This window comes from Prionailurus viverrinus, chromosome A1 (assembly GCF_022837055.1).
Source record: "Prionailurus viverrinus isolate Anna chromosome A1, UM_Priviv_1.0, whole genome shotgun sequence".
Taxonomy (NCBI): domain Eukaryota; kingdom Metazoa; phylum Chordata; class Mammalia; order Carnivora; family Felidae; genus Prionailurus; species Prionailurus viverrinus.
Genome location: NC_062561.1, coordinates 110,354,114 through 110,377,158, shown reverse-complemented (window position 1 = coordinate 110,377,158; position 23,045 = coordinate 110,354,114). Strand labels below are relative to the sequence as shown.

At 35.8% G+C, this 23,045-nt stretch overlaps 1 protein-coding gene across 5 annotated transcripts in view; it reads left to right on the top strand.

Moving 5' to 3' along the window:
• AFF4 (ALF transcription elongation factor 4) overlaps positions 1–23,045 on the top strand; it is a 96,687-nt gene that overhangs the window by 31,933 nt on the left and 41,709 nt on the right. For 4 of the 5 annotated variants that reach the window (XM_047834457.1, XM_047834536.1, XM_047834670.1 and 1 more), the window contains 4 exons: positions 2,515–2,641; positions 5,537–6,331; positions 8,080–8,124; positions 12,069–12,155. In XM_047834457.1, the coding sequence (XP_047690413.1) occupies positions 2,519–2,641; positions 5,537–6,331; positions 8,080–8,124; positions 12,069–12,155 (1,050 nt within the window). In that variant the 5' untranslated portion in view covers positions 2,515–2,518. Of the gene's footprint in view, positions 1–2,514; positions 2,642–5,536; positions 6,332–8,079; positions 8,125–12,068; positions 12,156–23,045 lie in introns of those variants that run through there. The other variant, XM_047834751.1, reaches the window with a different exon arrangement.

Here is a 23,045-nt window from a genome sequence, read left to right as displayed (position 1 = left end):
TTCTCTCTCCCCCTCTCTTTCTGCCCCTTCCCCGCTTGCTCTCTCTGTCTCTCTCAAAATAAATAAACTTTAAAAAAAAGTTAAAAAAATTAGAGAATAAGAGCTATAATTGGGATATTAGTTCTTCTAAGCAATCATTTAATTTTGTTCTGCTTCTTGGCAGTCTTATTAAAAGGGAATATTCAGTTGGATGACTTACATTGTTTAAGAAAACATTTTTGTATTGGATTATTGGAGGACTTTTATTGTGGGAATCATATCTATTTGTGTAATAAATGTACAAGTGTTTTTTGCATGATTATTTTAGCACTTTAATTAAATCATGGTTTAGGGAAGGCATTTCTTTTTTGACAACGTTTATTTATTTTTGGGACAGAGAGAGACAGAGCATGAACGGGGGAGGGGCAGAGAGAGAGGGAGACACAGAATCGGAAACAGGCTCCAGGCTCTGAGCCATCAGTCCAGAGCCTGATGCGGGGCTCGAACTCACGGACCGTGAGATCGTGACCTGGCTAAAGTCGGACGCTTAACCGACTGCGCCACCCAGGCGCCCCTGCATTTCTTTTTTTAAAAAAATATTTGAGGAATCGAATTCAGGAAGTGTAAGGAAATTAGTATTTAACACATTCCCTAGACTCTTAGGATACAGATCACTTCATATGCTGTAGCACCATATGAAGAGGTGTAAAGGTTTATAGCGTTCTCTCTGAAACCTGATTGTTAGTGATATACACTTATTAATTGGTTCAAGTGTATTGTAGAATAATATGTTCTTCGGTTTCGTTCTCTGAATACTGAAGTGTAGATGTTTTCTGGTATTTATTAAAGAAAGAACCAAATACTTTTTGTGGTTCTGTATGGTACTAAGTACCAGGGAGACCAAAGAAAGCACATATTACTTCAGTACCTCAAAATAGCTTATATTCTTGTCTAAGTTTATTAGAATATTGTACACATAGAAACACCTTAATACACATTTCGAGCATTTAGAATATTTTTTTGAACATTAATTTACTTTGATACTAAATTGTGCAAATCACGAAGTTTTATTTTTGAATGTTTACTTGCACTGTTCTAACCACTTATAAAAATCTTCAAGAATATATTGGTTTTGCTGTCCATTCTAATTTTACAATTAAAATTTATTTCCCATCTTGATTTACTTCAATTTTCTGATTAGATTAGATTTATGAATTATAAGGCTAGAAAGGTTCTACACATACAATCTGGTTTTTCCCTTTGGTGTCTTCCAGGATTCCCCACTCTCTTTAAATAAAACCAGGATAGCTGATTTACTCTATCCCCAGGGAAGAATGTTGCAGAGTCTCTGGTAATACCTTGTCCCGGGGCTCAGCATCTTTTACGTTGTTAACCAAAAGTCCCTGCTGCTATAAATAACGACATTTAGTTAACTAAGCAAGCAAATGGCAAGAAACAAGGGAGAGGCAAATATCTCTGAAAGAGAACCTAAGAAACAACAGATAATGTGTACCCATTTACAAAATTTTAATTCATTTTCTTTGTTTTGTTCCTAGTGAAAATACAAAATGCTGTAATGTTTATAGAAATGACCCCCTCATTTTCCCCTCCACCCCAAAAGACTGACTCTTTTTCAGTACAATTTCGACTACTATTACTAACCCAAGTTATTTTTAGATTCTATTGCTGAAAGCCTCAGTTTTGCCATTTATTGAGGTATTTTTTTTTTAACATTTAATTATTTTTGAGAGACAGAGACAGAGCGTGAGCAGGGGAGGGGCAGAGAGAGAGGGAGACATAGAATCTGAAGCAGGCTCCAGGCTCTGAGCTGTCAGCATAGAGCCCAGTGCGGGGCTCGAACTCACAAATTGTGAGATCATGACCTGAGTCGAAGTTGGACGCTTAACCAACTTAGCCACCCAGTGCCCCTGCCATTTATTGAGGTATTAATTGAAATATTAATGTATTTAGAGCAGAAATGTCGTTTTTTAGGGAATCTAGAGCAACAGCAAAGCGAGGTCAAACTGCCATAAGGATGGACACCAAGGAAGCTGTGTTTGAGACAAAAAGGAATCAAGATAAGGAGATGCAAAGTAGAGAAAAGCACTGGATACCTGGGGGAAGGGAGTGGTAGGTGGGAGTGGGTTGTGTGCCTCTAATGGCAAAGAATAGTTAGATGTCTGAAGAGGAAGCCATGAAAGGCTTATAGGAAATGCTAAGGATTTGGGTTTAAGTACTACCTTCCATAAGTTTTAGCTGACTTTTAGCTAGCTGAATTCTTTAAAAATTGATGAGGTTAAATGTTTCAATGGGGTGGATCCTAATACTCTGGGCTAGTGTTTCCTGTCTTGATAGCTATGCAAGACACTTGGTATTAGTTGGTAAAACCATTACCAGTACCCAGCTTCAGCACTAATGCCTGTTATTACTTGGAACTTGAAAGGGAATCTCTGATTGAAGCTTTAAACTCACAAAGTGAGTACAGAACATTTAATTTTTCTTTTTGTAATACAAAGATTGTGTTTCTCTTCTTAGCAACATGAACCGTGAAGACCGAAATGTGCTGCGTATGAAAGAACGGGAAAGGCGGAATCAGGAAATTCAGCAGGGCGAAGACGCCTTCCCACCTAGCTCTCCTCTCTTTGCTGAGCCATACAAAGTTGTAAGTTGTCCTTTGAATGTTCCCCCCCGCCAGTAGTATGACAGTTTTCCTTTGAAGAAAGTGTTTAAAATTGAATTTTTATAGTAGGAAAGAGTTACTAATATGTATACCATTTAACATTTTTTCCTTTCCTCTAAATCAGAATGTCCTTTTTGGGGATAAACTTGTCATTGGAGTATAACATGCAGAAAGGTACACAAAACAAGTGTTTTAGCTGAAAGAATTTTCACAACATGAACACTCTTACATAATCAGTATCTAGATCAAGAAACAATATTGTTAGCATCCTAAAGTTGTCCTCAAACCCATACCTCCTTCCATCTCCCCTTTGCTATCTCATAGTCTTGAAAATGTGGTCTGGATTAACTCGAGCATTTATCTCTATATTCTTGGCTTTACCACTAATCCTGGGCAGACATTTCACCTTTCTGAATTAAATTAATATTTTGTAAATGGGTACGCGTCATCTGCTGTTTCCTAGGTTCTTTGGGTATAAAATCAATCAAAGACACTTATTTCAGATATTCTTTGTGTCTGTCTTGTTTCTTGCCATTTGCTTACTTAGTTAACTAAGTATCAATGACTATTAGTATGTTTGAATAAATGTGTTTTCACTATCAGTCTGGTTCCTTTTTCTGTTACCGTATACTAAGTTATCTTTCTTTTTTATGTGGTTAATTACCAGATTCCAATTTACGTTAAAAGCATGTTGTCAGAGACATTCAATATTATAGTTATCATCGTACTTGATTTGGGATTGCATAAAACAGTACATATCACTTCTGATTGACTCTAACATAGCTGTAGTGGCCATAAATGTCTCTAATACTTGATTTGCCTTTGGCTTTCATTTGATCTAGCCTTACATTTTTAAAGGCTTCGGCTATGTATGGTGGCTGTAATAGTATATATTGTCACAGTAATGACCATTGTGGGTTTGCAGTATGAGATTGAGCGTGTATTAAACTCTTTTTTCTGATGAAATATAAATATAACACATAGTTTGACTTTGTTCTTAAAACATTTGGTGTTTGTAGAAGCCATTTATGAGATCTGTAGAAGCCATTTTTTTAGTTTTTAAGGTTATACTGACATCATTTATATGAGTGTGACACAAAACCTGGGGTTTGGAATTAGAGATTAAAGACATTTTGGAAAAAAACAAGAGATTGTTCCAGAATCTTCAAATCATACTACCATTTATTTTATAATTACAATGTAATGAATTGGATTTGATTCCTGATCTCGATGCTGTCTATATATTTGCCTTTCTTGTTTAATAGGGGTCAGACTGATTTTCACATAATCTAAAGTTATTATCAATTCATGCCAATCTCAAAATAAATAGTAGTGGTTGATTTCTTCTTTAATGTAATCAGTAAGCTTACTCTCATTCTTGCGTATGAACGTGAATGAGTCCTAAAGCTTGTAGACATCTTGGACTTTATTATCTAAGAATGATTTTAGTTTTAATTTTAAGTGTTTATGTATTTATTTTGAGAGAGAGAGAGAGAGCGCGTGCACCTGCAAGCAGAGTAGGGACAGAGAAAGAGGGGGAGAGAGATAATCTCAAGCAGGCTCCACACAGCACAGAGCCTGAGGTGGGGCTCGATCTCCTGAACTGTGAGATCATGACTTGAGCTGAAATCAAGAGTCAGATGCTCAACTGACTAAGCCACCCAGGTGTCCCTCCAAGAATGATTTTCAAAACTTAAAGTGTGTACCATTGACTTCAAAACTTATGTTTGTTGGTCAGAATTAATAGAATTAATATTTGAAACTTTATCAATGGCTTTTCCATTCTTAATTTTTTTGTTGACTTTTGTTAGTCACAGTAACAGAAGAAATTAAATTTTTTAAAAATGTCAGTTGGATATAACTCATTTCATTAAATTTTTGTTTCTCTTTCTAACTGTAATATTGAACTCTTAAGTAATATAATGTTTTCCTAGATTGCTAAAATAATGCGTGTTGGCTCAGCAGCTGACCTAGAACTGAATGACATAAAGGCAGATTACTTTTCAAAAGATTTTTACTACTATTCCAATATATTTATTGGTGAAATTTGGATTTTTTTCCCTTCTGGAATCTTTTCTACATATTTCTCAGTGTCCTTTATTTTTATTTATTTATTTATTTATTTATTTATTTATTTATTTGTATTTATTTTTATTTATTTTTTTCAGTATATGAAATGTATTGTCAAATTGGTTTCTATACAACACCCAGTGCTCATCCCAAAAGGTGCCCACCTCAATACCCATCAGCCACCCTCCCCCCCCTCCCACCCCCCATCAACCCTCAGTTTGTTCTCAGTTTTTAAGAGTCTCTTATGCTTTGGCTTCCTCCCACTCCAACTTCTTTTTTTTTTTTTCCCTTCCCCTCCCCCATGGGTTTCTGTTAAGTTTCTCAGGATCCACATAAGAGTGAAACCATATGGTATCTGTCTTTCTCTGTATGGCTTATTTCACTTAGCATCACACTCTCCAGTTCCATCCATGTTGCTACAAAGGGCCGTATTTCATTCTTTCTCGTTGCCACGTTGTTTCTCCATTGTGTATATAAACCACAATTTCTTTATCTGTTCATCAGTTGATGGACATTTAGGCTCTTTCCATAATTTGGCTATTGTTGAGAGTGCTGCTATATCTCAATGTCCTTTAGAATATTTGTGTTTTAGCATGAATGTTTTTCACTTTCAGTGTGTTTTTTTTTTTTTGTCACTATAAATATTATATGTTTGGAGTTTGCTTTTGAGATGTTAACCTTAAGGTATGACATGAGGTTTCTCTTTGAAAAATCCCTTTGCATTTGAAGTTTGGAAAGTCCATTTAGAAGCATCTTTTATTTCTGGTTATGCTAATTATATAATTTTATTTTGCAATTTTTTTGTAGACTAGCAAAGAAGATAAGCTATCAAGTCGTATTCAGAGTATGCTTGGAAATTACGATGAAATGAAGGATTTCATAGGAGACAGATCTATACCAAAGCTTGTTGCAATTCCCAAGCCTACAGTACCACCAACAGCAGATGAAAAATCGAATCCTAATTTCTTCGAACAGAGACATGGGACTTCTCATCAGAGTAGCAAATGGACTCCAGTAGGACCTGCTCCCAGTACTTCTCAGTCTCAGAAACGGTCCTCCGGCTTGCAGAGTGGACATAGTAGCCAGCGGACCAGTGCAGGTGGCAGTGGTGGCACTAATAGTAGTGGCCAGAGGCACGACCGTGACTCATACAGCAGTAGTGGGAGCAGCAGTCGGAAAAAAAGCCAGCATGGATCGGAACACTCCAAATCACGCTCTTCCAGCCCTGGAAAACCCCAGGCTGTATCTTCATTAAGCTCCAGTCATTCCAGATCTCATGGGAATGATCACCATAGCAAGGAACATCAGCGTTCCAAATCACCTCGGGACCCTGATGCAAACTGGGATTCTCCTTCCCGTGTACCTTTTTCAAGTGGGCAACATTCAAATCAGTCTTTCCCACCTTCATTGATGTCAAAGTCCAGTTCAATGTTACAGAAACCCACTGCCTATGTGCGGCCCATGGATGGACAGGAGTCCATGGAACCAAAGCTGTCCTCTGAGCACTACAGTAGTCAATCCCATGGCAACAGCATGACCGAACTGAAGCCCAGTAGCAAAGCACATCTTACCAAGCTGAAAATACCTTCGCAACCATTGGATGTAAGTCACACATTTAAAACTTCTATTTATTTTTTAAATGTTTATTTGAGAGAGGGAGCAAGTGAGGGAGAGAGAATCCCAAGCAGGGTCCATGCTGTTAGCCCAGAGCCCATTGCAGGGCTTGATCCCATGAACCGAGAGATCATGACCTGAGCTGAAATCAAGAATCAGATACTGAACTGACTGAATCACCTAGGTGCCCCTAGAGCTTTTACTGTTACGATTCTGTGAAGCAGTTTGTCTCTCTGTTGTTGTTGGGTTTTTTTTTAATGTTTATTTATTTTGAGAGAGAGAGAGTATGAGCGGGAGAGGAACAGAGAGAGGGAGAGAGAGAGAGAGAGAGAGAGAGAGAGAGAGAGAGAGAATGCCAAGCAGACATTGCGCTGTTAGCACAGAGCCCAATGTGGGGTCAGTCTCAGGAACAATGAGATTGTGACCTGAGCCAAAATCAAGAATTAGACACTTAACTGACTGAACCACCCAGGCGCCCCTCTCTGTTTTAATGAGAAGGTGTAAATAAGTTTAAAAAAAGGCTCGTCATTGACTCTAAAATGGATCCACAGACCTGTTAACTTCCCCTCTTGGGCAGTAGAGAAAATGCCATTCACTATTTTGAAATATTCAAATAACAGTTACAGAATAAAAGCACGATCTAGGAGATCAATACCTTAGATTTCCTCCTTTTGATTGTATGAAATAATACATATTGTATTTAAAAAAATTAACTTGTTTTCTCATTGTGACTCATGAATGAGATGTGGGCAGTGGTTCATTGTAGGGAATGTTAAGATTTTTGAGGATCCATCCAGTTGGTAATGTTGTGTGGTTTGGTTTCTATGATCTTTTCTCTGGTTAAACTTAAAGGTTTGAGGCAGCTGCTCTAAATTCATAGTGGTGGTTTGAAATTTACAGCATTATAACTGTATACCAAGTATCAGAATAACCAAAGAAATTGAGCATTCATTGTGAAATAGAAGTTTTATCTTTTAATGTAAATTTTAAAATAAAATTTTCAAAAGTAGTGTCAGTAACTGAAAGTCATAGTTTATAGCTTAAAACGTGGTTGAAGGGATCAAGGATAGGTAAGGTGCCATTTTGAGAACATTGAAACATTTTTCCTATGGACTTGGGAAACTGTTGTTCATGGCATGTGTCATCTAATCACTGCTTGCAAGAGAACAGTGAAGTGGTTGTTCTTTCTTCAGATGACATGATCCTTGGAGGTGGATTTGAGTTCACACTCTAGCTCTCTAATTCCTGATTGTGCTTTAGAATAAACAACTTTTCCATAATTTATGAAAAGCTATATAAAATGTCCATTCTGTCCCAGACAAGTATTCTTTCAGTAATATTGGTTTTATTTGGTTTGAAATGATACATTTCAGTATCTTGGAATATTTTGTATATAAATAAACTTTAAATTTTTGATAAGTTTCTCACCTGAAAAATAACATTTAAAAATTTATTTCTAATCTAAGAAAGATAGGACTTTTTAAAACTTCTGAAAAATACAAAGTTCTTTACATCCTGTAAGTTGATGATTAAAATTTTTTAGAGTTTGAAAAACTGACATTAAAGGAACTTTGTCCAAAGGTTCTAATTAGTGTGGTGATTTAGAGTAGTGGGATCAATAAATATGTCTTTAAATTTAATTCACTTTCTAGCAATATTGTTAAATCTGTACAAAAATGATACAAATCTAATAATAAATGACTCCAAATTTAATGTGTGTTTCTTTTCCTCTTAAGGCATCTGCTTCTGGTGATGTGAGCTGTGTGGATGAAATTCTTAAAGTAAGTTGTTGATTTTTTTTTTTTTTTTATAGTTTCAGTCTTTTTTATTTATGATGCTCTGCTATCTTTTTCTCTCTTCTCCCCAATATTTCTCAAAGGATGTGAAGCAGGAAATTGCTTACATGTGTAACCTCATTATGTCCTTAAAAAGTAGTTGACTCTATTTTGCTTATTTTCATACTTAGTTTCTGAATCATTTGGTTTGTTTACTGTCTGCCCTCAAAGAACTGGTTTTGTTTTTCATTTTTAAGTAAAGCAAATTCCAGGTTTAATACTTTGCCTTGAAAAGAGGAAGAAAGCAAATATAATTGCACTTTCTAAGGCTGATCAGTTAATTTAAGTGCTAAAAAACTCAGTAATTACCAGTCAAAACATTTCATTGAAAATACTTGCTTTGTAATTCTTCTGTACATACTGGTCAAATCCTACAATGAAAGACCTCTGAATATTGCTCATTTTGAGTGTTGAGTGGAATATGTTTAAAAGTGACACGTGACCAAAATGTGTATTCCTCTTTTGGGAAAAGAAAAAGTTGTCTGTCGGAAAAAGAGAAAGTCCAGGAAATTAATGAGTGACAGTGATTGCTTTTGGCTCAATAGAGAAAAACTGTTAAGTTACATATTACTTGTACTTTTTGCATAAGCTCCTGAGTTTTTGTGTCTATACGTGCATTTCACTGTGGATACTTATGAAAGACTACTTGCTTTGCTGCCTCCACTTTATTCTCTCCTTCCTTTCTTCAGCCCACTGCAGTCTTTGATATACTTCTATCATTCTGCTGAACCTGTTTGTCTAAGGTCATTATCTTCCCCTTCACTGGGGCTTTCATTTGAGTTCTCTGCTGTTTCTGCTGTTTTAAAGAATTTTTATTTTTTACTTCTGGAAACCTGATTCTTCCTTCCCTTGACTGTTACTATGCTTCACTGTTTTTATTTCCTTCCACCCTTGTCTCATTCTCTGCCTTTTGGAAACCTTTGTGTCTTCTCTTCTTTTATTTTTTAAATTAAAAATTAAAAATTTTTTTTATTTTAGAGAGAGAGTGGGAAAGGGGGTCTGGGGAGGAGGGAGAGAGGGAGAGAGGGAGAGAGGGAGAGAGGGAGAGAGAGAGAGAGAGAGAGAGAATGAATCCTTAGCATGGAGCCTGACATGGGGCTCGATTCCACAACCCTGGGATCATGACGTGAGCCAAAATCAAGACTTGGATGCTCCACCGACTGAGTCACCCAGGTGCCCTTTTTATCTTTTAAATATGGGTCCTTTTTTCTAGCTTCTCCTTTTCTTTTTGCTCTGTCTTAATTTTCCTGTATTGTTAATGGCTTCAACTATTAGCAGTTCAGTCTTTATCTCCTGCTTAGCCTTCCTTGGGTTGTGGTTTATGTCTCTTCCTTGCCTCGTAGCTGTGTGTCCATTTGCATTTCTCCCTGTTTTTTTTTAGATTCATCATGTCTAAAGGCAGATTTATTAGACTTCCTTCTATTAGTGGTACTACCATTCTCATGTGCTTATAAGTGTAAAATCTTCATTTTCTCTCATTTTCTGTTTAATCACAAAACTACATGTACGCTTTGAATACTCCTTGGAAATACCATTCCTTTATTTCCATTTCTGCCACCTTGAGCTTCAAAAATTGCAATATACAGTCCTTGCTTTGCCTTTCTGCCTTGAGTCTCCCTTCTCCTCTGTCATCTATATTGGTACCAGATTCTCTCTTTAATCCATTGTCTTCATAAGTTAATTTCCTTTTTAGAAGTTTTCAGTGAGTCTCTAAGCCCCATAGAAAGAATAGTGTCCAGCTTCAACATTCTAGACCTTCTATAGGCCGGTTCTAACCTCTTTCGCTATTGATTCACCACTTTTGCCAAATTGGTTTCACTAAGGCATGTACTTACTTGCTCTTTTACCTTTTTAAAGTAAACTTGTTGAAATATGTTTCTCCTTAGTCTTCAGTCATATATAGATTCTATTTTTTTCTTAGAATCCCAGTGAAATCCTTCTTTCCCCTATGTCAGACCCATCAGATCACAAAAATAAGTCTTTCCTTTGAATCTCACATAGTGTGCATTTTTCAGTTGCCATGTATATAAAAAGTTTAACAGCATTTATCTTTTCTCTTGCATCCTCAAAAATGCATGATATAATACCTGGAAGAATCTTAGATTTCTTATATTTAATTACTCTTTGATGTTACTGACCATTTATTATACATTTTGTATATACAGGGCTTGGCACATGGCCTTGGGTTTAATAGGTGCTCTGACATTTAATGATGGAGTTACATAGATTTTCTGTTGAGAGTACTTTGGTATTTGAAGTGTAAAATGCACACTGAAAACCTAGAGTGCATGAGTTTCTGCTTCCTTTCCCTGTATGCAGTGTGTAAGGAACTTCTGGTCCTGACTGCCTTCATGTTTTCTTGATATTTGTAGTCCTCCTGTTTCTGGGAACTCCATCACGAACTTAAAGAAAAAACGTTTTAATCTAAAAATGATACATGTTTATTGTAAAATAAAAAAAGATTAATTCAAGGCTTACTAATTGAGCACCTGCCATTATCAAGCCCTTCGGATACAGTGGTGATAATAATGATAGTATTGCACCCTTTGAATTGGTGTTCTAGAGTAGGATATTGGAAATAATCAACTATGTAATATTATTTGAGAACATGAAATGCCATTGAAAAATAAAGCGTTGTAAGAAGATAAAGAGCAATTACAGTGCAGGTGGCTGTTTTATGAGGTTCAGGTAGTATAGACTGTATCACATGCCCATGTCCCTTCCTCCTCCTGTCATTCTGTTGCCCACAGGTAGCCAGAGATTTTTTTTCACATATGAGCATTTACTAGCACATAGACTATGATTTGTATTTATCACTTAACAATATATTGTGGACATGATTTCATATCAGTAGTTAAAATTATTCATTTTACTGTCTGCTTGGTGTTCCATTGTATGACTGTCTGGTAATTATTTCTGTGCTGTTGGATATGTAGGTTGTTTCCATTTTTTAAGCATAGGCCCCTTGAACATGTATTTTTACCTAACTATGTGGGTATAGCTACAGAGTAAATTCCTAAAAATTGTACCACTTTTAATTTATTGTATTTTCTCAGTCTATCTCATGGCTTACTTTGAGCTATATGCCAGAAATAAAACACTCCCTCCTTATTCTAAATCTGATTATCTCTCTTTCCCCTGCTCTTCTAACATATACATTGTGATCTTATCCAAATCTCCACTTGAACATAGTTGGCATATGATTAAACAGAAGGCATTGAGCGAAATCATACTTATGGCCTTGCTTGTCTGTCTTCCTTTTCATGTGCTTTTGATATCTCTCTTCTGATTTCCTCCACCTGACCAAAACTTCCTATCAATTAATAGGTTCTGCAGCCAGACTTCCTAGGGTGCAACTGTGTGTCCATTACTTACTACGTGTGTGACTTTTAGTGGACAATTTCTGTGCTTCAGTTTCATCCTACGCAGAGTCAGGGTAATAACAGTATCTACCTCCTAATATCATTGTGAGTACTAAATGAGGAACAGACAGGTAAAACGGCACAGTAGGTGGCCCATTACAGGCACACAGTGTTACCTCCTTTTCTTATTATTACCCCCGTCACAGCTCTCACAGCCGGCTCTTCCTCAGTAGCATTGTACTGTGTGCCTTGTGTTTGATCACAGGCTGATTTCTGTAACATTTCACAGGTTTCGGCATCCTAACTCCAAACTTCTTGAAGCCAGGGAGTGTATATTATTTATCTTACTGTTTCCTGCCCCCATAGTGCTTTGCACACAATTGTGCTTAATTAATACTTACCGATCAAATATGTATACTTTTGGAGGAGCTACCATGAAACCAGCATTTATAATATAAATCTGGTTTTTAGCTATGTAACTTTTATCCTTGAACTGGTTGAAAACAAACTGTAATAATTACATTTCAGGAGATGACGCATTCATGGCCTCCCCCTCTAACGGCTATTCATACACCATGCAAAACAGAACCTTCCAAATTTCCTTTTCCAACTAAGGTAAGTAAATAACATGTGTCTTTGATTCTGTTAGAAAACTCTCAATGGCTTCACTAAAATCATATGAATTCAAAATTGTCTTGCCATTCCCATTCTAGTGGGAGACAGACAATAAATAAGTGAATAAATACATAAGTTCAGATAGTGATAATTGCTATGAAGAAAATAAAACAAGATAACGGAATCAAGAGCGACTTGGATTAAGAAGTTCTTGAAAAAGCTTTGGAGGCAATTGGGAAGAGAATTAAAAGGCATCAAAGTTTGTTGGAAACTGTTATGGTATTCTAAGCTGCAGGCATTAAGGCTTCTCAGACTGTCTGAGGAACTCCTTTCCAAATTGGACGTGGCAACTGTAAATATGTGCTATGGATGGAGGTTCCTCAGACAACAGTTCCAAGCTCATCTACAATCAGCAGATATGCTTTTTTTTTTTTTTACATTAATTTATATTTACACGAACAATAAAAGAATATATTTTCCTTGTGGAAGTTTGATCAGGACCCCTGTTAATAGCTTTCCCCAATTTTGCCTCCTCCATCTTACCGGAACTACTTTCATACATACCTTTGCAAGTCTTTTCATATGCATTTACATACATCTGTATGTGATCATTACATGTAAGCACTTTCTCATGTACTTTATTTCTGCACCAGTTTATTGTTCTATATTTTTAATCAGCAACAGGTCTGAAAGACCTTTCCATGTTATTATGTATCTTTATTGTATACTGATAATATATTACATATAGAGGTATTTTACTTCTTTTATTTGTATCCATGGTATAAATGTATCTTAGTTGAATTATTTTACTTTGGTATCTAAGTTGTTGCCAAGTTTTCATTTCTATAAACATTGCTTTAGTGGGTATCTTTTTCATGCCTTCTTGTGTGCATGAGGTTTTTTTTGGGTCAAAAGTAAGAAGTAGAATTATTGATTATATATTTAATACATATTCTTAAATTCCCTCCATATCAGTTGTACCAGTCAGTACTATCACTTGTATTCCCTATTATTCCTCACATGCACATCACCATTTGTTATTTTAAGCACCAGTCTTTTGAGTGCAAGATGGTATTCCGTTTCCAAGATTACTCATGGGGTCCATCTCTTTACACATTTGTCATCCATGTGATTTCTGTGTGGATGAATTTACCTGTTTCCTCTGCTCTTTGGCTTGCATCCTTCACTTAAAATATTTTAGGAGGATTTCTTTTTGTGTTTATTGTTTTGTGAATTCTGGATTTAATAATTTCTTCTATATGCTGTAAATGTATCTCCCAGTTAGAGTCTTTTTAAGTATTGTGGTCCGGAAGATGTTAATTTTGATGAAAATGTAGAATTTTCTCTTTCACGAAGCTTTTATTTTTTAATGTCTTATTAAAGAAGCTTTCTCCTTTCCCGGGATCATAAGCACACCCTCATTTTTTATTTTAACGTAATTGCAGTTTTGAATAATTAGAACATTTCCATCACTGCCGAGTCCCCTCACATTTCTTTGCAATCTGCTTCACCCCTACCACTGGCCCTCACAATTACTGATATGTTTCATGTCGCTACAGATAAGTTTTGCTTTTTCTAGAATTTCACATAAATGGAAGCCATGCAGTGTGTATTTCTTTTGCATATATGTTTGCCTTCTTTTGTTCAGCATGTATTTTTGGAATTTGTCCATGTTCGTGAACATATCAGTAATTTGTTCTTTTTTATCCCTGAGTTTCTTTTTATTTGTGTTGTATGAAAATACCAGAAATTGTGTATCCATTTACCTGTTGATGAACATTTGGGTCTTTTCCAGATTTGTGCTATTAAGAATAGAGTATCTATAAATAGTGACTTACAAGTCTTTGTGTGGACTTAAGTTTTCTCTTTTCTAGGGTAAATACTGGGATATATGGTAAAAAGTCAAATTGCTGAGTCATATGCTGAGTTCATATTAAGTTGATACTAACCTAATATTTTCCAAGGTGATTGTATCACACTTTTACTTCACCCCACTCGCATCCCTCAGTAGTATATGATAGTTTGATTTGTTCTGCATCCTTGTGTGCATTTGGTATTGTCTATTGAGTTTTAGCCATTTTCCTGGGCACACAGAGGTATCTCCTACTAGTTTTAGTTTGTAATTTCCCTGATGACTAATGATGTTGAACCTCTTTTTATGAGCTTATTGACTATTCTTTTGGAAGTACCAGTTCAAATCTTTTGCCGTGGCGGTGGGGGTGTGTTTGGGGGGGGGGGGTGGCCCAGCTAGGTAGGGAGTGTTATTTGTAGTTTTCTTTAATGTCTGTATTTGATTTTGGTATCTGGGAGTGCTGGCTCTTTAAAAGGAACAGGGAAAAGTTCTCTTCATCTTTATATTCTGAACTGGTTTGTGGAATTTAGTATTAATTCTTCCTTGAATGTTTTAATACACTTCAACAGCGATGCCATCTGGGCCCATAGTGGTCTTTATTGGAAGGTATTAAATTATAATTTCAAAATTTGTATTAGATGTAAGACCTATTCAGATGTTCTGTTCCTTGTGTCAATTTTATAATTTCCGTTTCCTCTAAGTACTCAAATTTGTTGACATAGAGTTATTTGTAAATAATATAAATATTCTCTTAATGCCTCTAGGATATCTAGTGGTCATTTTTTCCCTTTATTGGTGATTTGCATTTTCTCTCTTTTTTTCATTTTCCTTGATTAGACTAGCTAGGTTTATGAGTTTTACTGATCATTTCCAAGAACCATAGTTTACTTTTTTCAGTTTTCTATTTCTTTGCTTATTCCTTGTCTTCATTCTACTTATTGTGAGTTTCATTTACTTTTGACTTCTTTTTTTATTTTATTTTCTTTTTTAATTTAAATTACAGTTAGGTAACATACAGTACAATACTGGTTCCAGGAGTACTTTTAACTTTTTCAGATGAAGGCTTAGATAGTAGATTGTAAAACCTTTCTTGTTTTCTCTAAAACTACAGTTTACCTCTGAGCCCTACTTTAGGTGTATGTCACAAATTGTGTTATATTGTTTATATTATCATTCATTGCATAATATTTCTTTATTCCTGTGTGACTTCTTCCTTGATCCATGGGTTATTTAGAAGCATGTGGTTTTATTTTCAAATATTTGAGGATTTTCCACATACCCTTTGTTACTAATTTTCTAACTTATTTATGTTCTTGTTAGAGAATATATGCTATATTATACCAATTTTTAAAAATTTATTAAATGTTTTATGGCCATTATATGATCTTTCTTGGTGACCATTATGTATACTATATAGAATATGTTCTGTATATATCAGATCAAGTTAGTTGAGAGTGATTAGTCGTCTGCATTTTTACTCACTTTCTATTCTATCAAGTAATGAAAGGAGAGTGTTGACATCTGCACCTGTATTTATGGATTTTTCTGTTTCCTCTTTGAGTTGTATCCATTTTGGGTTCATGTGTTTTGAAGCTTTGTTTATTAGGTATGTACACATTTAGGATTGCTATATCTTTCTGATAATTTGACCCCTCCCCCTTTTTTTTTTTCCATCATGAGGTGTTGGTTTTTATATCTGGTATTAATACTTGTTCTGAAGTCTACTTTGTCTGAGATTCATATAGCCATTCATGCTTTCTTTTAATTTACTATTGACAAGGTTTAATGTTTTCTATTCTTTTATTTTTAATCTATTGGTGGCTTCATATTTAAATGACTTTCTTAAATGTTTATTTTGAGAGAGAGTGCGTGCACACACAAGTGTGTATGTGCAGGGGAGGGGCAGAGAGAGAGAGAGAAAGAGGGAGAAAGAATCCCAGGCGGGCTCTGTGCTGATAGCAGTGTAAGGCTCCATCTCCTGAATCGTGAGATTATGACCTGAGCTGAAATCAAGAGTCGGATGCTTGACTGACTGAGCTACCCAGGCGCCCCTGAAGTGAGTTTCTTATAGTCAGCATATAATTTTGGGTCTTGGTTTTTTAGTTTGCCGGTCTCTAGCATTTAATCTTGGAGTGTTTAAACCATTTCCTTTTAATGTAGTAATTGATATTGATATTGTAGGGTTTTTTTTGTTTTGTTTTTTGTTTTTATGGTAGGGTTTAAATGTACCTGACAATGTTAAATGTACTATTTGCTATTTGTTTTCCATTTGTCCCAACAATTCTTTCTTTGTTCTTTTTTTGAGGTTCTTTTGGATTGAATAATTATTTTTAATATTATATCTTGAATTATTTAATAGGTATACTTTTTTTTAATTGTAAAATTAAAGCTTGAGTTTATCAAAAGACTTTGAACTTAATTTCACAGTTCTGGCTTATGAATGCAAGTCCATTCATAATTTTTTTTTAGGTGACAGTTTTATTAAGGTACATAACATACATACCATACAGTTAATTCATTTAAAACATACAGTTAACTGGTTCTTAGTATATTCATAGTTATGTAACTATAACCACAATTATTTTAGAACATTTTCATCACCACCAAAAGAAACCCTATACTACTTAGCAGTTACCCTTCTGTATCCTCCAGTCTCATACCCTAACCCCAAAGCAGTCACTACTCTACATTATTTCTCTATTCATTTGCCTCTAGACATTTCATATAAATTGAAGTATACAATATGTGGTCTTTTATTACCAGATATTTTTACATCTGGCATGATTTGTTTATGCTATATATCATTATTTTGTTCCATATGAAAATTGCTGCTATAAACGTGAGTGTAGAAATGCTTGTGTAGACATATGTGTTCAGTTGTTTTCACTTGGTTTTATATACCTAGGAGTAGAATTGCTGGGTTATATTGTAACCGTGTTTAATCTTTTGAGGAACTACCTCATGTTTTTTCAAAGTGGTTGCTACATTTTATATTTCCACCAGCAGTGTATGAGCCTTACAGTTTCTTCAAATCCTGGCCAAGTTGTTATTACCCTTCTAGCTATTTTAAGTGGGTGTGAAGTGGTTTGTCCTTGTGGTTTTGATATTAATTTCCCTGATGGCTAGTGATGTTGAGAATCTTTCTATGGGCTTCTAGGGACTTTGTGTATCTTATCTGGAGAGATATCTGTTAGATATTTTGCTGATTTTTAATGTTTATTTATTTTTGAGAGAAAGAGTGCAAGTGGGGGAGGTGCAGAGAGAGACAGAGACACAGAATCTGAAGCATGCTCCAGGCTCTGAGCTGTCAGCACAGAGCACAATGCAGGGCTCGAACTCTTGAACTGTGAGATCATGACCTGAGTGAAGTTGGACTCTTAACCGACTGAGCCACCCAGGTGTCCCATATTTTGCTGATTTTTAAATTGGGTTGTCTTTTTATTATTCATCGGAGTTTTTTCTAGATCTTAGAGTGTAGTCCCTTGTCAGATGTATGATTTGCAAAAATGTTCTCCCATTCTGTGGGTTGTCTTTTTTGCTATCTTGATGGTGTTTTTTAAAGCCCAAAAATCTTTTAATTTTGATGAAGTCCAGTTTATCTTTTGTTGTTTTTGTGTTTTTGATGTCCTAAGAAACCAGTGCACAGTTCAAAGTAATGAAGATTGACATCTGTATTTTCTTATATGAATTTATAGTTTTACCTCTTATATTTAGGTTTTTGATCATTTTGAGTTAATTTTTATATTTGGTGTGAGATAAGTGTCCAACTTCATAATTTTGCATGTGCGTATCCAGTTGTCCCTGCACCATTTGTTGAGAAGACTGTTCTTTGCCCATTGAATCACGTTGGCACCCTATGGAAAATAAATTGACCATAAATGTGAGGGATTTTTGTGTACTCTTGCGTTCTTTTTCACTGATTTGTCTGTTCTTATGGCAGTGTCACACTGTCTTGATTATTATAGTTGTGTAGTAAATTTTGAAATCAGGGAAGTGTGAGTTCTCTAGACCTGTGTATATGTGTGTGTGTGGTTGCTCAAGGGCTTACAACATCATACACAATTATTTTAAAACAGTATGTCATTTCACATACGGGTTAGTTGCCTTGCAACAGTTTAACTTCATTTCCCTCTTTTTTATTCTTTCTGCTTTTATAATACATGTTGCTTAGCTATATGTTATAAACTTCACAATACATTATTATTTCTTTTTTTTTTTTTTTTTTTTTTTTTTTTTCAACATTTATTTATTTTTGGGACAGAGAGAGACAGAGCATGAACGGGGGAGGGGCAGAGAGAGAGGGAGACACAGAATCGGAAACAGGCTCCAGGCTCTGAGCCATCAGCCCAGAGCCCGACGCGGGGCTCGAACTCACGGACCGCGAGATCGTGACCTGGCTGAAGTCGGACGCTTAACCGACTGCGCCACCCAGGCGCCCCAATTTCTTACATTTTAAACAGCTGAGTATGTTAAATGACTTTTTTAAGGATTAACGATATCAATATACAGCACATATTTTAAATTTAAATTTGATATTTTGACTTACATGTAAACCTGTGAAACCATCATCATAGTACAGTTAATAAATCAGTTACCCTCAAATGTTTCTCTTTAAATTTTTTAAATTTTAATTTTAGTTTATTTGTTTAAAAAGTGTTTATATTTATTTTTGAAAGAGGGAGTACACAAGCAGGGGAGGGACAGAGTGAGAGAGGGAGACACAGAATCGGAAGCTGGCTCCAGGCTCCAAGCTTTCAACACAAGAGTCTGACGTGGGGCTTGAACGCACGAGCCATGAGATCACGACCTGAGACAAAGTGGGATGCTCAACTGACTGAGCCACCCACGCACCCCTAAATTTTTTTCTTAATTCCAGTATAATTAACATAGGATTATATTAGTTTCAGACATACCATATAGTAATTCAACAATTCTTTACATTACTCAGTGCTCATTATGATAAGTCTACTCTTAATCCCTTTCACCTATTTCACCCATCCTCCTACCCGTCCCACCTCTAGTAAGTATCTGTTCTCCATATTTAAGAGTCTGGGGTTTTTTTGTCTGTCCCTTCTTTGTTCATTTGTTTTCTTAAATTACAAATATGAGTGAAATCATATGGTATTTTATCTTTCTCTGACTGACTTTATTACCATTATACTCTCTAGATCCAGCCATGTTGTTCACATGGCAAGATTTCATTCTTTTTTATGGTTTGTAATATTCCATTGTATGTATATACCATCTGTTCTTTATCCATTCATCTATTGATGGATACTTGGGCCGCTTCCATGATTTGGCTGTTGGAAGTAATGCTGCAGTATACATAGGAGTGGGTGTATCTTTTTGAATTAATGTTTTTGTACTCTTTGGGTAAATACCCAGTAGTGTGGTTACTGAATCGTAGGGTAGTTCTTTTTTTAATTTTTTGAGGAACCTTCATATTCTTCCCATAGTCGCTGCACCAGTTTGCATTCCCACCAACAGTACACAAGAGTTCCCTTTTCTCCATATCCTCACCATGTGTTTCTTGTGTTTTTCACTACCACCCCTGGGACTGGCTCCTGTCTACCCCAGGCATACACACACATGGCGGCAGCTCAGTCTGGAGAAAGTGTTTTGAAACCTCCGATTTTTAGCTCCTAAGGCTGTTTGCAAAGTAAAACTGGTGCTCTCTGTATTTCTCTTTCCCCAGTCCCTAGTCTGGAGAGGTTTTTCTCTTGTCCTAACCGTACTGCAATCCACAGCTTCTCTTTCTCTCCCTTTTTCTCTCCACTCAGGGGGATCCCTCCCCTCCATGCCCACGTTGTTTTATCTCCCCCATTTCGCATATACGCACATCTGTCCCGCCAAGTTGTCTCCATCTACCTGTGGAGATTTTTCTGTCACTCCACAGACTGATTTCGTGTGTGTTCCAAGTGTTCTGACCTCAGTACTGCTGTGTTTGAGGGATGAAGGCAATCCTGGTCCCCCTCATTCTCTGCCATCTTAACTCTTGTGTTTTGGATTTTAGCCATTCTGACAGGCGTGAGATGATATCTCATTGTGGTTTTGGTTTGCATTTTACTGATGATGAATGATGTTGAGCATCTTTTCATGTGTCTGTGGGCTATCTGTATGTCTTCTTTGAAGAAATGTATGTTCCTGTCTTTTGTCCATTTTTTAATTGGATTATTTGCTTTTTGGTGTTGAGTTGTATAAGTTTTTTGTATATTTTGGATACTAACCCCTTATTAGATATGTCATTTGCAGATATCTTCTCCCATTCAGTAGGTTGTCTTTTTGTTTTGTTGATTGCTTCCTCTGCTTTGCAGTTTTTTATTTTGATATAGTCCTAGTAGTTTATTTTTACTTTTGTTGCCCTTGCCTTAGGAGACATATCTAGAAAAATGTTGTGACTGACAGAGTCAGGGATATTACTGCCTGTGTTCTCTTCTTGGGTTTTTATGGTTTCAGGTCTCACATTTAGGGCTTTAATCCATTTTGAGTTTATTTAAAATACACAGAATTGGTGTGAAAGTGGTCCAATTTCATTCTTTTGCATGTAGCTGTCCAGTTTTGCCAGCACCATTTGTTGATGAGACTTTTTTCCCGTTGCATATTCTTGGATCCTTCATTGTAGATTAATTAACCATATAATCATGGGTTTATTTCTGGGTTCTTTATTCTGTTCCATTGACCTATGTGCCTTTTTTTGTGCCAGTGCCACACTGTCTTGATTACTACAGCTTTGTAGTGTATCTTGAAACCTGGGGTTGTGATACCTCTAGTTTTGTTCTTTTTCAAGATTGTTGTGGCTGTTTGGGTCTTTTGTAGTTCCATACAAATTTTAGGATTATTTGTTTTAGTTCTGTGAAAAATGCTATCAGTATTTTGATAGGGATTGCATTCAATTTATAGATTGCTTTGGATAGTATGGATATTTCAACAGTATTTGTTCTCTGAATCCGTGATCATGGAATATCTTACCATTTGTTGGTGTTGTCTTTCCTCAGTGTTTTGTAGTTTTCAGAGTACATGTCTTTCATCTCCTTGGTTAAATTTATTCCTAGGTATTTTATTATTTTTGGTGCAACCGTAAATGGAATTGTTTTCTTAATTTCTCTTCCTGCGACTTCATTATTAATGTATAGAAATGCAACAGATTTCTGTGTATTGATTTTGTATCCTGTGATCTTACTGAATTCATTTATTACATCTAGTAGTTTTTTGGGTCCAGTCTTAGGGTTTTCTGTATATCATGTCATCCTGCAAATGATGAAAGTTTTAATTCTTCCTTACCAATTTGGATATGTTTTATTTCTTTTTCTTGTCTGATTGATGTGGCTAGGACTTCTAGTACTCTGTTGAATGAAAGTGGTGAGGGGGGACATCTCTGTCTTGTTCCTGATCTTAAGGGAAAAACTTTGTTTTTAAAAGTTACCATTGAGTATGGTAGCCAATTTGACAATAAATTTTATATAAAAAAAAAAAAAGTACCACAACACAGGTAAAAAAAAAAAAACTTACCATTGAGGGTGATGTTAGCTGTGGGTTTTTCCTATATGGCCATTATGTTGAGGTATGCCCCCCCCTTAAACCTGCTTTGTAGAAGATATTTTAACTGTGCTTTTAATTTCTTTTTTTAAATGTTTATTTCTTTATCTTGAGAGAGAGAGTGACCACAAGTGAGCGAGGGGCAGAGAGAGAGGGAAGGGATTGAATCTCAAGCAGGCTTCCCTCTGTCAGTGCAGAGTCCAACATGGGGCTTGATCTCATGAACCGTGAGATCATGACTTGAGCCAAAATCAAGAGTTGGACACTTAACTGATTGAGCCACCCAGGCACCCCTGCAGAAGATTTTTACCATGAATGGATGTTGTACTTTGTCAAATGCTTTTTCTGAATTTGTTGAAATGATCATATGGTTTTTATCCTTTGTTTTGTTGGTGCACCCCAAAGGTTTACTTATGATCCTTTACAATGTTCTCTTCCTTGTACTCTCTCTCCCCTTCCCATCCCTAGTCAAACACTAATCTGATTTCTATCGCTATACATTAGTTTGCATTTTTGAGAATTGTACATAAATAGAATAATAATATATGTACTCTTTTTGGCTCTGGTTTCTTTCAGCACAGTTATTTTGAGATTCATCCATAGTATTGCATGTGAAAATCATTATTTTTTATTGCTAAGTAGTGTTCACGTTTTATAATTTTACCAGTTTGTTTACCCATTCATCTACTGATGGACATTTGGGTTATTTCTGGTTTTTAGTTAAAAATAAAGCTGCTGTAAAAATTTGTGTACAAATCTTTATATGGGCACATGCTTTTATTTCTCATCAGTAAATACCTTTGAGTAGATGGTTAATATACATTTAACTTTTAAGAATAGCTCATAATGTTTTCCAGAATGATTGAACCATATTGTATTCCTATTAGCAATATATGAGAGTTTCAGTTGCTCCCCATATTTAACCAATGCTTGTTATGGCCAGTCTTTTTAAATTTTAGGCCTTGTAGTAATTGTGTAGGAGTGCCGCCTCATTGTGCTTTTAATTTATATTTCTCTAGTGACAAATGATGTTGAGCATCTTTTCATGTACTTATTTGTCATTTGTATATCTTCCTTGGTGCACTTTAAAAAACTTTTGCCCGTCTTTTATTGGATGTTGTCCTCTTCTTAGTGAGTTTGAGAGTGTTTTCTGTTTTCTGGCTTCAAGTCCATTATCGGATAAGAGATTTGTACATCCCTCCAACCCCAGTAAGTAGCTTCCTTTTTCATTCTCTTAACTATATCTTTTGAAGAGGAGAAGTTGTTAGTATTGATGAGTTCCAATTCATGAGTTTCTTAGTTTACAGATCATGTTTTTTGGTGTCTAAGAAATTTTCCCTAACCCACATTCTCCTATGTATTTTTTTTTAATTTTTTTTTCAACGTTTATTTATTTTTGGGACAGAGAGAGACAGAGCATGAACGGGGGAGGGGCAGAGAGAGAGGGAGACACAGAATCGGAAATAGGCTCCAGGCTCTGAGCCATCAGCCCAGAGCCTGAT